Genomic DNA, 13,642 nt, shown 5'->3' with positions numbered 1-13,642 from the left:
TGGCTCTGGCTGACGGGATGATGTGGGATATTAGGGGTAGTAGTCTTGTGGCTATGGCTGACGGGATGATGTGGGATATTAGTAGTCCGGTGGCTCTGGCTGACAGGACGGTATAGAATATTAGGGGTAGTAGTCCGGTAGCTCTGGTTGACGGGACGATGTGGGATATAATGGTGAATGTGGCTATGCGGCGTGGGTGGGGCTGTACTCTCAGCTTTGCACACTAACCGTAACCGTAGTTAGTTACTATGCCTGGGCAGCGCCAGGGGTCTTCAGCTAGTAATAATAAAATAGTAGGTAATTGGCGGTCAGATTTACACACAGTTGAAGGTTGACCCCAGACAGATCTCTGCGAGATACTCGTCTTATCAATTCGCTGGTTGTTCGGCTGTCCCTCTGGTTATCCTCCCTCAATATTCCTTACATAGGGCTGAGCTGTACTTCTCCTCTGAGGTGTTTTTTTTCTCTTGGAGGTACAATGGGCCTCCAGAACTTCACTATAAATAAGACTTCACCTTGCAAATCCCAAGAAATCTAGAGGAGGAAATTATTTTTCAAATGGGAAATTCTGGGAAAGAAAAATAACTGTTTCCAGTACTTGGGGCGATGCAGTATGTAAGATAAGGCTGTAATGTTGGGGGAGATTTTCCTACACGGAATTCTTTTTATTTATCACAATGGCCGATCTAGCGACTTCTCATGGGAATCACTGGACATGGAAACCTCCTCCAGTCATGGAGCTTTGTTCTGTAGTACAAATAGCTGATCTGGTCACACCCGCATCATTGGTGTCCCAGCTTCTCTTATATGTTCTGGAAAAACTGTGTGGTATGCAGTAAAATGGTAAACCTCATGAAGAGGGAACCTACCGAAAATCAGTGACATCCGTTAGCTGCGGTTGGTGTCTGCGATTTGAAGGACCCAATATTTGGATGTTTTTAAATTAAATCTGTCATCAGGTTTATGCCACCTAATCTGAGAGCAGCATAATGTAGGGATGGGCAGAGACCCTGTTTCCAGTTATAAATCATCTACAGGGCCACTTGCTGTAGTTTTATCAGCAGGAGATTATCACTATACGACTAGTAAAGTTGCTGCCAGGTAGTCCTCCATATTTATGATCTCTGTATAATGCCATGCCTGCTACTGATTGGCAGCTTCCTACCTATGCACAGTGCACACAGAAAGACGCTAAAGACTGCTGTGTGCAGAGTTACACACAGCTCAGAATTCAGAGAACTGATAGATCTGCAGCAATAATTGTATCAAAGCTACAGCAAGCAGCCCAGTAAGTGATACATCACTAGAATTGACGTCTCTGCTCCTATATCATGCTGCTCTCTGATGAGATAGGAAAATCCTGGCAACAGATTCACTTTTAAGGAATGATGATGCAGATGTGATCCCAGCCTAAGACTAGCTTCAAGCTGACTTGGTTTCTGCTTAGAACATGTCAAGCCATGACACTTGGCTGGATCCAAATGACCATTTGACTCCAGTGGTTCAACCAGTCCTGCAGCATCGACTGTGAATGATGTACACAACGTCATTGATGCAATGGAATTGCCAGAGTCTTGGCACTGGAATGGCAGATGATTTGGAAGGGGAGTTATGGACACTCTCCAAGAGGCTTCAGCTTGACCAGTTTGTTTATTGGGCCTATCTCTGAGACATTGAATGGCCTTGTGATCCAAGACAACAAACTGCTGTTGTATACAGATATCTTTGCAATAGGGCAATAAGCATATTTGATAGGAATCATTGGCAATCCTTATATTGGACCCCTCTACCCCCACCCCTAAGTTTTTGAGCAAAAGTGTGTTTATATGAAGATGACATCTAGGGGACATGTAACATTTAGCATCGAGTGTGTGACCTAGGATGGGATCTTAGGCTTTCAGTGCAATATGAAGCAAACATGTATCCAGCCGTTCAGTTTTGGCCGTAAATGGAGTACCAGAAAGTTTCAAAGTGTTCAAAACATATGAATTTGCAAATTTTTCAAAGTTTTCCATTTCTGCCCCATACTCGCCTAAAATCATAGAATGCTAGAGTTGTAAGGGACCTCCAGGATCATTGTTTCCAACCCCCTGCTCAATGCAGGATTCACTAAACCATCTCAGACAGATGTCTGTCCAGCCTCTGTTTGAAGACGTCCATTGAAGGAGAACTCACCACCTCTCGTGGCAGCCTGTTCCACATTGATCACATTCACTGTTAAAAAGCTTTTTCTAATATGTAATCTGTATCTTCTCCCTTTCAGTCTCATTCTATTGCTTCTGGTGTTTCCATGTGCACATGAGAATAAGGATGATCTCTCTACATTGTGACATCCCTTCAGATATTTGTAGGTGGTTATTAAGTCTCCTGTCTTTTTTTTTTTTTTGCAAGCTAAACATTCCCAGATCCTTTAACTGTTCCTCGTAGGACATAGTGTGAAGTCTGCTCACCATCCTGGCCGCTCTTCTCTGAACTTGCTCCAGTTTTTCAATGTCTTAGTCCAGAAAATATTGCAAATTTGCATTTGCACATTGGAGAGTTACATTACTCTTTGGAACCTTATAGGACAGTAAAAATATACCAAAATTATTTGGAAGTATGTGCGATTTAATAGATTTGGCTCAAATAATTTATCCTTACCTTTTTTTTCTTTGATAAGACTGGCATTAAAGGGAATCTGTCACCCCATTTTTGGCTTATAAGATGCAGCCACAGCCATCAGGGTTTTATCTACAGCATTCTGTAATGCTGTAGATAAGCACCCGATGTAAATTGAAAGATAAGAAAAACGAGTTGGATTATACTCGCCCGCGGATGCGGTCCGGTCCCTCCCATCTTCTAGCATGACATCCTCCTCCTTACTTCTGCCGCGGCTCCTGTGCAGGCGCTGGACCTCTTTAACGTTTCCCGGCACCTGCGCACTGCAGTACTCTGCCCTCAACAGGGCCGATAAAGTACGCCTGCGCAGGAGCCGAGGCAGAAGTGAGGAGGAGGACCTCATCGCTAGCAGATGGGAGGCGCTGGACCGGACCGCGACACCCACCGCCACTCACAATCTAGACACAGTACTGTACACCATATAGGAAAATATTCAAGGAGAAAAGTAATACCGTAGTAAGGAGAACCACAAGATCTAACAAAACTGAAATTCAGTATTAAAGCATCACCCTGCCACTAATAATACATTAAATCCACAAGGATCCCATATAAACAGGAGAAGAGAGTCCAATGCAGGGTGACAATACGGCGAAACTTGCGTCGAGGCACGTTCCTGGAGACGGACACTCACCCACATGGGTAAGCACTAAAAGGCACTTTAATCTGCACCGCCACTTTAAGGGAGAATTACTTGAGGGCAACCACATTTACTCTTTCCCTATAGTTCTGTCACCCTGCATTGGACTCTCTTCTCCTGTTTAGAATCATAGAATCATAGAATCGTAGAGTTGGAAGGGACCTCCTGGGCCATCTGGTCCAACCCCCTGCTCAAAGCAGGATTCGCTAAATCATCCCAGTCAGATGTCTGTCCAGCCTCTGTTTGAAGACTTCCATTGAAGGAGAACTCACCACTTCTCGTGGCAGCCTGTTCCACTCATTGATCACTCTAACTGTCAAAAAGTTTTTTCTAATATCTAATCTGTGTCTCTTCCCATTCAGTTTCATCCCATTGCTTCTAGTCTTTCCTTGTGCAAATGAGAATAAAGTTGATCCTTCTACAATGTGACAGCCCTTTAGATATTTGTAGACAGCTATTAAGTCTCCTCTCAGTCTTCTCTTTTGCAAACTAAACATTCCCAAATCCTGCAACCTTTCCTCATAAGACAGGGTTTGCAGACCGGTCACCATTCTGGTCGCTCTTTTCTGAACTTGCTCCAGTTTGTTGATGTCTTTTTTAAAATGTGGTGCCCAAAACTGGACACAATATTCCAGATGAGGTCTGACCAAAGAGGAGTAGAGGGAAATAATGACTTCACGTGATCTAGACTGTATGCTTCTGTTAATACATCCTAGAATTGCATTTGCCTTTTTTGCTGCTGCATCACACTGTTGACTCATATTCAGTCTGTGATCTATTAGTATACCCAAGTCTTTTTCACATGTGCTGTCACTTAGCCCTATTCCTCCCATTCTATATATGCTTTTTTCATTTTTATTGCCCAGATGTAGTACTTTGCATTTCTCCCTGTTAAAAACCATTCTGTTAGTTGCTGCCCACTTCTCCAGTTTATTTAAATCTTTTTGAATCCTCTCTCTCTCTTCTCTAGTATTAGCTATCCCTCCTAGCTTTGTGTCATCAGCAAATTTAATCAGTTTACCCTCAATTCCTTCATCTAAATCGTTGATAAAGATGTTGAACAATACAGGGCCCAGGACAGAGCCCTGTGGTACCCCACTTGAGACATTCTTCCAACTGGATGTACAGCCATTTACGACCACTCTTTGGGTCCGATCACTAAGCCAGTTATGAATCCACCTAACAGTTGCCTTGTCCATTCCATACTTAGTCATTTTTTCAATAAGGATTGTATGAGAGACTTTGTCAAATGCTTTGCTGAAGTCAAGATATACTATATCTACAGCATTTCCTTGATCCACCCAATCAGTGATACCGTCATAGAAGGAAATTAAGTTAGTCTGACATGACTTATTAGTTAGAAACCCATGCTGACTCTGTTTAATCACTTCATTCTTATCCAGGTATTGACATACATGTTGTTTAATAATTTGTTCAAATTGTTGTTTATATGGGATCCTTGTGGATTTAATGTATTATTAGTGGCAGGGTGATGCTTTAATACTGAATTTCAGTTTTGTCAGATCTTGTGGTTCTCCTTACTATGGTATTACTTTTCTCCTTGAATATTTTCCTATATGGTGTACTGTACTGTGTCTAGATTGTGAGTGGCTCTGGGACAGATTTTTGTTTGTCTCCCAAAACGGACCACTTCATCTATTATTACTATGGTTATTATAGTTTTATGTGGTGATTAATAAAAGGAATATATTTTTTATATGCATTCTTTTTGTGTCATGGTTTATGTAGGGCTGGATGCTCCTTAATGTGTGAATTCTGGATCTGTTCACATGTAGGCCATGTTGTCCACACTTATCAATACGAATAAGCCCAGAATGTGTTGTAACCTTCCATACATGTCCAATAAAGATGAGCAGAATAAGTAACAGGAAAAAAAAACCTTATTTGCTTCTTATAAATACCGGTATTTGCTTGCTGTCGGATGACCCATTGCGTCTCACCATAAATGGTAGAAGTAGTTTTATATTTGTATATTTCTAAGAAAAATTGCTTTTGTGCTTCCTAGAAATAGACTTTTTGCCTTGTGATGTTGGAGGAAGTTGCGGAGCTGTGATTATCTGTCAGTGACAGGGGGACAAAGCCCAGTGTCAATGCTGTAATTGTTATTGTAATGCTCCCTGCCCTGAGTTATGAGGCAGGCCGGATGGCTCAGTACATGGGAATGCAGGGCATGTGTGTACAGATCCTCCTCACTATCTCAGCTGTTCACCTCCTCCAAGGCAAAAAATAGAGCAACCCTCCCCCTGGGATAAAGGCCAGAGACGCTGTGTTTACCCGGGGAGCGATTTAGGAGAAGCCACTATTTGTGTGAGTAGAGTGAGGGGCACAGCGGACTGCTGAGGAGGTGGGGACGCAACATCACAAAGAACTTCCAAGTCCTACAAAGGCGAAGAAGCAGGCGAGCAATGATTGGGATATGACCGCTTGTGCTCCCCTGTCTCTGGGCAGGAAGGGGGGCACCTATATTTGGGGCAGATGGATGTTGGCATAGTGTGTTCAGGGCAGTGTGGCGGACCACCGGCAATCCTTGTGTAGCCTGGTAATTGTGCTCCGAAGCTGGGGAGGACCAGGATGACCCCCTGGTTTACCTGTTCTTCTAAGCACAAGGTAAGTTTGGTCTCAAAAACCGATGTACGAGGTTGTCCAAAATGTCAACCGTGTCACTAACACTAATAGTCCCATTCTAGAGGCACTTAGCAACTCTGTTTTGTTTATCTGAGCATTGTCTTTTATGTGAATTGGTTATTGTGCAAGGACTTTCTGTAGTTTAATTTCACCACTTGTTTAGATCAGGGACTGCTTCATTGTATATAGTGGAAATATTCCTCTGCAACACACATCTGTATATACTGTGAGTGGGCGCGCGGGTATAGTGTGACTACTAATCCTTGTGGTGCATGCACTAAGCAAATGGGTCACATTTCCCAGCGTTAGGCTGTGTGCACACGCTGTGGATTTTGCTGCGGTTCCGCAGCGGTTTTGGCCGCTGCGGACCCGCAGCAGTTTTTGCTGCGGTGTACAGTACCATGATTCCCTATGGGAATCAAAAACCGCAGTGCAGACGGTGCGGAATTTTCCGCGCGGATTATCTGCGGTTTTCAATCCGCAGAAAGAATTGACATGTCAATTCTTTCTGCGGATTCTCCTGCGGTTTGCCATCTCCTCCATTGAGGAGATGAAAAACCGCAGGGCAAAACCGCAGAGCAATCCGCAGGTAAAACCGCAGGTCTTTTGACCTGCGGTTTCACCTGCGGATTTTACAAAATCCGCGCGGATGAATCCGCACATAATCCGCAGCGTGTGCACACAGCTTTATGGTCTGTGCAGGTCTTGAAGGCAGATTCGGGATGGAATGATTGCACCTGTCCAGTGAAGGGATGGTCCACCTGTAAAGACTTGTGGTCTTGCTGTGCAGACCTCGGTACTACAGTCGTAGCTGTAGAGTTGTGAGACTCCTCTGCATCAATCACTGGTTCTTTAAAGTATCTCATCAAAGCCAATGGGATTGTACTTATTTCATTCATACACAGCATTTGGGCATGGGGAAAAATAAAATATGTATTTCTAGTGTTGAAGTGTATAAGTGACAGTGTGTATACACATCCTATAACCAATGCTAAAATTAGAAAACTATGATGGTGGGACAAGAAAAATCCCCTGTCAGGTCTTTCTGCCACTCTTTATAGATGCTCCTTGTGAAGCCGGTTTTGCATTACTCTGCGAAGTAAAGTGATCGCTTTTGGTTTACTGTATTTAGGTCTGGTCATATAGATACAAACATCCAGCCACAATTGGGTTAATAATATAGGAATGATGGCTTTCTAATATACATGTGAGCACCTAAAATATTGCTTTATTAGGTCTTTTAAAATGGGATGTCCACCTCTGGGAAATTTTTTATAAATGCATGTATTTGGAGCTAAAAAAATGTTTTTACAATTGGGTTTCGTTAAGAATTGGCACAGTTTGGATTTGTCGCAGTTCTTTTGGTTCTTAACACATTAAACTTTCATGTTTTCTGTGGTCATTAAATCAGATGGGGAAAAAACCAAGCCAAATAAAGTTACAAACTTATTTATTACGCTTTAATTTATTATGCCATTAATTCCACAATTACAGACATTATCACTGTCTCCATTTGGGCTCACAACCTACATTCCCTATCAGTATGTCTTTGGAGTGTGGGAGGAAACTGGAGAACCCGGAGGAAACCCACGCAAACACGGGGAGAACATTCAAAATCCTTACAGATGTTTTACAGATGTTCTTGGTGGGATTTGAACCCAGGACCCCAGCAGGGCAAAGTAACAGTGCTAACCACTGATCTGCCCTTTCAGAATGAGCTCACTAATGTCCTCTCAGTTAACCCATTCTGCAGCCAAGCGTATACAGTGCAACACAGAGGTTAAAGACGACAAACTGTGCAAAAAAAGTTTATGAAACACAGTTGCAAAAAAACAATATTACCCCCAAAGGTAGACAACCCTTTTAAGTGCCAGTTTAAAATAAGTTTAAAAAAATACAATTGTGCAGCCATATTACCTGGGCCTCCCTCCTCATCAGTATAAGGTGGGTCTATGGGATTTCAAGGGATTATGGCCGTAATACAGCTTTTATAATGTGCCTTTGTTACTCTGTAAATGAACAGATGAATGTTGTGGGGCTTCACGTATGACACGGCTGTTTTTCTGTCATGAGGAGGCGATTACTATACATGATTCATTACATTGGAAGCTTATCTGGGTAACTGGTGACCTGTATTTCGCAAGTCTCCATGTTGCTTTTGCCACAACAATATGATTTTGGGTGTAATCCTATAATTTGATGTTGCATAGTTTGGCAGCTCACCGAGATAGTGTGAAGCAATGGATGCGCTGCCAATACACTAGAAGTCATTTCAAGAGATGTTTGAACAGATCGTCACATATTTTAGATTTTTCTGGGTCACCTTGTCTGTGTCTGGTGATATAATTGGAGGAGGAAAGAAAAACCAGAGACAGGCAGGCGGATCGCTGACCTCGAAATGAGCCACTAGAAAATCAGAAGGAAGGGTACGTGCGCGTCGAGTATTGGCAGACATTTCTGCATCAAAAAACGTGGCTCCTGACAGGAAAAACTCTGCATTTAAAATGCATTTTTGTGTGTGATTTTTATGCTTTTTTCCTAATTATTATAATGGGTGAAAAATTGTGCAAAAAGAACGCTGAGAGAATTGACATCCCGCATGAACATGTGCGTGAGGTGTCTGAAATCTCAGTCAGTTTTCTGAGACAGAGCTGCATTTTCTTTTTCACGCACACAAATTATTGACAAAAACCTTACATGTGCACGTACCCTAATAGTGTGTTCAGAAAGCTGCAGAAACTGCCAAACACAAAGGATTTGTTCACACAGTATTTTTTTTTTCAGGAGCTTTTGGGAGAGAAACGTCAAAAACCACAAGTTTTGATTGGACGGTTGTAGAGTCTCTGCTCCAAAAACTCCTGTGGGGAAAAAAAAACTCAGTGTGAACACAACTTAATAAGTATAAGAATATTTCTATGAGAGACCAGAAAGTAGGGTTGCAAGGACAATTTTTCAGATTTATCAAAACTTCATTATGTATATGCCTTTTCATATGTAAAGCGCCATGGAATAAATGGCGCTATAATAATAAATAATAACTTGTGTTAGCCTGTCAGCCTGCTTAATGTTCCGGACACCACATACACCAATAGGTAATTATCCTGTTAATTATCTAATGTGTATGGACATCCTTAGATTGGCGTTAGCCAAGAACATACATGGCTGGTGGCTAATCTTCTTGGTAAAATATAGCACATAATGACTGATAATAGAAATCTGATATTCCCTTTCCTTCTTTTTTAGCAAACTGCTGACTGGAACAAGTATGATGAGCGGTTGATGAGATCGGCCGAGAGGGGAGATGTAGACAAAATTACGTCCACCCTTTCCAAGAAGGGTGTCAATCCCAGCAAGCTAGATTTGGAAGGCCGCTCGGCGTAAGTTTCACTTCGGTCATTCACAACTATTACATACGTTTTTGTCTGACATCATTGTCCAAAATGTCATCAGATTTGCCTAAAAAGAGAAAATGTTATAAAAGAAGAAAAAAAAAAAAGTGAATTTTGCCTGATTAAGCGCCCCACCATTCCAGGGGCGTCACATCGGTTTGTTTAGTCCCCTTTAGTGATGCCGTGTAGTTAAATGGCTACTGCAGACAATGGCTGACATCGGTGGTCTTGTGACGTACATATCTGGCCACAGTGATCCAGTAGCTAAACCTCATAAGAGACTAAGCTGGATTTTTTTTTTTATTGTGGTGATTTTAGACACCCCACAAAAAACTAGCAAGTGTGAATGAGTCCAAGGCCTTACTCAGATGCAGGGATTTTTTTTTTTTTTTTTTACATAAGTGAAAAATTGACCAAATTTCTTTTTTTTTTTTTTTTTTTTCACTGAAAAAAACCTGTCTCCAGCACATGGATTGCACTCGAGTGCTGTCAGATTTTTTTTAACTGACCCATAAACTTGTATTGTAGATTTTAATCCAACACTCGGATCAATATCTAACATGTCTCCGCTATTTTGCATGGGCCACTTAGTCTGAAGAAAAAAAATCTGACGTGAACAGTCCCATAGACTGCTATAGGTGCGAGTGCTATCCGTGAAAAAAAAACGATGGCAGCTGTACGTGAAAAACTAACGTCTGAATGAGGCCTAAATCTTAGTAGGCTGTCAGTGTCTGATTAATTTTGGCTGGTGGTCAAGCAACAGGCAGAGATGACCACAGTAGGGGCTCATTCAGACAAGCCTATGTTGGGCATGTGTGCTCCACATATAGGACAGGGATCCATAATGGCCATCGGGCCATTACACGTGGGTGATTTCTCTACATTGATGGTCCACGTTGGGGAAAAAAATTTATAGCATGCGCTAGTCTGGCTCAAAATCTGAACGAGACGGAAAAGCGTATCTGAAAGGCATTAATGTGGTGCCATGTACAGGGGGTCGTTTTTGGCACTAATATTGAGGAAGAACTCTGGTGCAGTTACTTTAGTAAACCCTATATGTTCAGGCTAGAAATTTTTCTTAAAGGGGATTACGTGAAATTAGGGAAAAGTGACACTCGTATCCTTGTGCTGCTTAAATTTTATAGTGACCTTCATGACCATATCGAAGTCTAGTAGCCAATATTGTCTGGTCCTCCTGCCTTTACTCTGCCAGCACGAATGTCTTGGCCATTTATGGAGCCATGAGTATCTGGCGGTGGCAGCAGAAAGGCAGAAACCTGATTATTTAACCCCTGAGCAGATACTAAACAGGACCCATCTGGAGGCACGTGCTGCACATTCAGGAATCGTTCTCCATTATGGACAGCACCTAACGGGTCCTCTGAAGAGCGAGCATTGGAGTTATTTCCCTTTATGTTCTGTAATGATCCTCCTGGCTGGCAAACACTTTGATTTAATCAGGATTGGCCAAGAAACCGTCATAAAGCTCCTATACACATTACCACCATCAGATATGTCATGGCTAGCTAGGGTACACTGAATTCCTTTTGTTCCTGCAGGGAGACCAGTCACTGCTAGGTGTTTATATGTGAAATAAAGACGTACACTTAGCTGAGAATAAATGTTTGTGGGGGAAATGGTGGCTCACTGAACACTTAACCAAAACGGCTATCCTGCGTGTATGACTTAAGTCATCAGACACGATGAACATACTTCCTTAATATGGAGAAGGAACTGGACCACTTACAAGACGCATCTGACTACTCAAGATCTCCCATAAGCACAAGGGATGAGGCATGTTGAAATCCAACATGTCCAATCCATTCTTTCGCCTCATGTCCGCTTACGGGATACATAACACACATCAGTTTAGTAGTAGGTGTTCATCCAGTGCGTGTGGCCACCTTTAGGTCTTGTTCAGATGAATGTATTTCATGGTCCGGTTATAAACCTCATTACCTGGACTGACCATAGATCTCCCGACCCGAACTTACATCCTCCATAGATGCCTTTGGGGTTATGATTACAGGTCAGGAGACAAATGGTCATCCAGTGAACTATAAACGGGCCATGAGCTATGGCATCTGAACCCGGCCAGAATTTGAGCAGAAGTTATCAAAAAGTGGATTTTACCGTATGTAATGCAACCCCACACTGTAGGCCAATTCCCGGTAAATCAGGGCAGAAAATCTGCAGCTTAACTGCCCTGTATTAATATTCCCTTCACTAATGGGTGTTTTTCTTTTAATATTTGGTTCTGAGCCTCTCTACACACCAGTGATTATGACCCGTAAATGACAAGTCCATAAACCTGGGCAGGACAGTTCCATTCATGCGTGTATAAGGCGTGCAGGAAGCGTACATCCTGTGTACCCAGTATTCTCTCATTGGAGTGGAGCGCACTTATCTGCATCGTCAGGTTTATTCTATTGTATTTTTTGCTTACTATCAGATTCCATGTGGTTGCGTCTAAGGGTCACCTGGAATGTCTGAACGCTATCCTCTTACATGGGGTCGATCTCACAGCCCCCGATGCTGCAGGTATGTTACCTGGGGTGGTAATTTCATTAGTAGAAATAAAATATTTACCCCCTTCCTAATACTTTTGAAAAAATATTTTGCTTGTCTAAAAGTTGGGGCTGAAGTTATCCCCCCAGCTGGGAGGCAGTTTGCTTAAAGGGAAGCTATGATTGGATAATCACCTACTGTTTAAATTAGGTTTTTTGTGTTGCATGTATTGTTAAAAACTCTTAAGCTATAGTTTATTTTTTCATATTCTGATCTTTACTTAGAAAAAAAAAAAGTCTTGCAATTTTTAAATTGGCCACTAGGGCTTTTTTTAGACTTTTTTTTTAGTGCTTCCTGTCCTTTCAGGAAGAGTTTACAGAAGTTATCTTATCAGCAGAGGCAGGATTACAATGACAAGTGACGTTATCTATACACAGATGCCACAGAATTCACCAATTACCTTAGGTGATGACACAGCTGACATGGGGAGCAATCACCATCGCACACGCTCATTAGATGCTGCAATACAAAAGATGTGACTAATGAACATGTGTTATTTCCTAAAACAAAAGGAAGCGTTAATCTAACAATAGCGGCCTGTGTGAAAATTTCAAGAGCTGTATTTCCGTTTAAGATAGATAGATATAGAAATAGTTATTTTTTTGTGCTATTAAAAAAAAAATACATTTTTTTTTTTAACCCAAACTGGTTTAATCAATTGGGTAATTTTTTGATGACACATTTCCTTTAAACAGAAACTTCCCAGCTTGCCGCTTTTCTATTGCAAAATAGCAAACTGCTTATCGGAATAAGTAACTTTTTTTTTCTGTTTTTCTTTTTCATTACATTTTTTTTCTTTTTATTAGTTTTGGAACTTCTAATTATTATACCCAAACTATGTTGTAGCTTTGGAAAGAAATTGTGTAAATTCTCTGCATATTTTCACTCGCAAGATTGTTTTAAGCAATTTCTGTTTTTGCTTTCTTGTGCTCAGGGCGAAATGCGTTGCACCTGTCATCAAAGTATGGACACTCCCTTTGTCTGCAGAAGCTTCTCCAGGTAGGTGGCCCAGGACTGCGCTGGATTATAGACGGGTTTGTGCATTTGCCAGACCTGGTTATGGAAAGATTTTAATGACTGTGAATCAAAATACGTCGGCTTTTAACATTAGACAAATTTGCAATGCAAATCATATACAGCGTGTTGTGTATGGAAGTTTTCATGTTGGTTAGCACATTAGGACTAATTTACTGGTGTTTGCACTGAACCTCTGTCAGCAAGGAGAAATGTTTTTTTCTTTTTGTTGGGTGCCATGTGTCACACGTGCCCAAGTATGTGTTATATTTTACACTATGGATCACCAAACCATTGCATTTTCTCCAGTACATAATATTTTATATATGTATTCATTCATTCATATTGTATGTCGGCCATGTAGTAATTGTATTTTACCTTTGGATTTTCTCTGCAGTTTAACTGTCCAACAGAGAATGTGGATCTGCAGGGCAGGACGGCGCTGCACGATGCGGGTAAGAGAACGCGGTATAGTGTCTGCTCGGTGTCTTCCGTTTTACAAGGGTCAGTCCATTATTGAATTCTCAATCTATGCCATTTTCTGTTGTGCAGCCATGTCTGACTGCTGTTCCAGCGTGCAGCTTCTGTGCGACCATGGGGCTTCAGTAAATGCTACAGACTTGGTGAGAATTTGGACATCATTTCTTCTCCTTCATCGCTATATTTTCCACCAAGTTAAACTTAGAAAATTGTAACTTTGATTTAAGTCAAAAATGAATTGCCTCCTTTT

The 13,642-nt window shown here is 41.6% G+C and overlaps 1 protein-coding gene across 3 annotated transcripts in view; it reads left to right on the top strand.

Moving 5' to 3' along the window:
• Positions 1 to 13,642, top strand: part of UACA (uveal autoantigen with coiled-coil domains and ankyrin repeats) — an 80,575-nt gene that overhangs the window by 52,911 nt on the left and 14,022 nt on the right. For 2 of the 3 annotated variants that reach the window (XM_073568974.1, XM_073568972.1), the window contains exons 2-6: positions 9,185 to 9,318; positions 11,783 to 11,871; positions 12,833 to 12,897; positions 13,310 to 13,367; positions 13,465 to 13,535. In XM_073568974.1, the coding sequence (XP_073425075.1) occupies positions 9,185 to 9,318; positions 11,783 to 11,871; positions 12,833 to 12,897; positions 13,310 to 13,367; positions 13,465 to 13,535 (417 nt within the window). Of the gene's footprint in view, positions 1 to 5,586; positions 5,924 to 9,184; positions 9,319 to 11,782; positions 11,872 to 12,832; positions 12,898 to 13,309; positions 13,368 to 13,464; positions 13,536 to 13,642 lie in introns of those variants that run through there. The other variant, XM_073568975.1, reaches the window with a different exon arrangement.

Source organism: Dendrobates tinctorius, unplaced genomic scaffold, assembly GCF_039654945.1.
Source record: "Dendrobates tinctorius isolate UK_male_01 unplaced genomic scaffold, ASM3965494v1 ptg000022l, whole genome shotgun sequence".
Classification (NCBI taxonomy): Eukaryota; Metazoa; Chordata; class Amphibia; order Anura; family Dendrobatidae; genus Dendrobates; species Dendrobates tinctorius.
The sequence above is the reverse complement of the archived record's forward strand: the minus strand, read 5'-3'. Positions and strand labels throughout refer to the sequence as shown.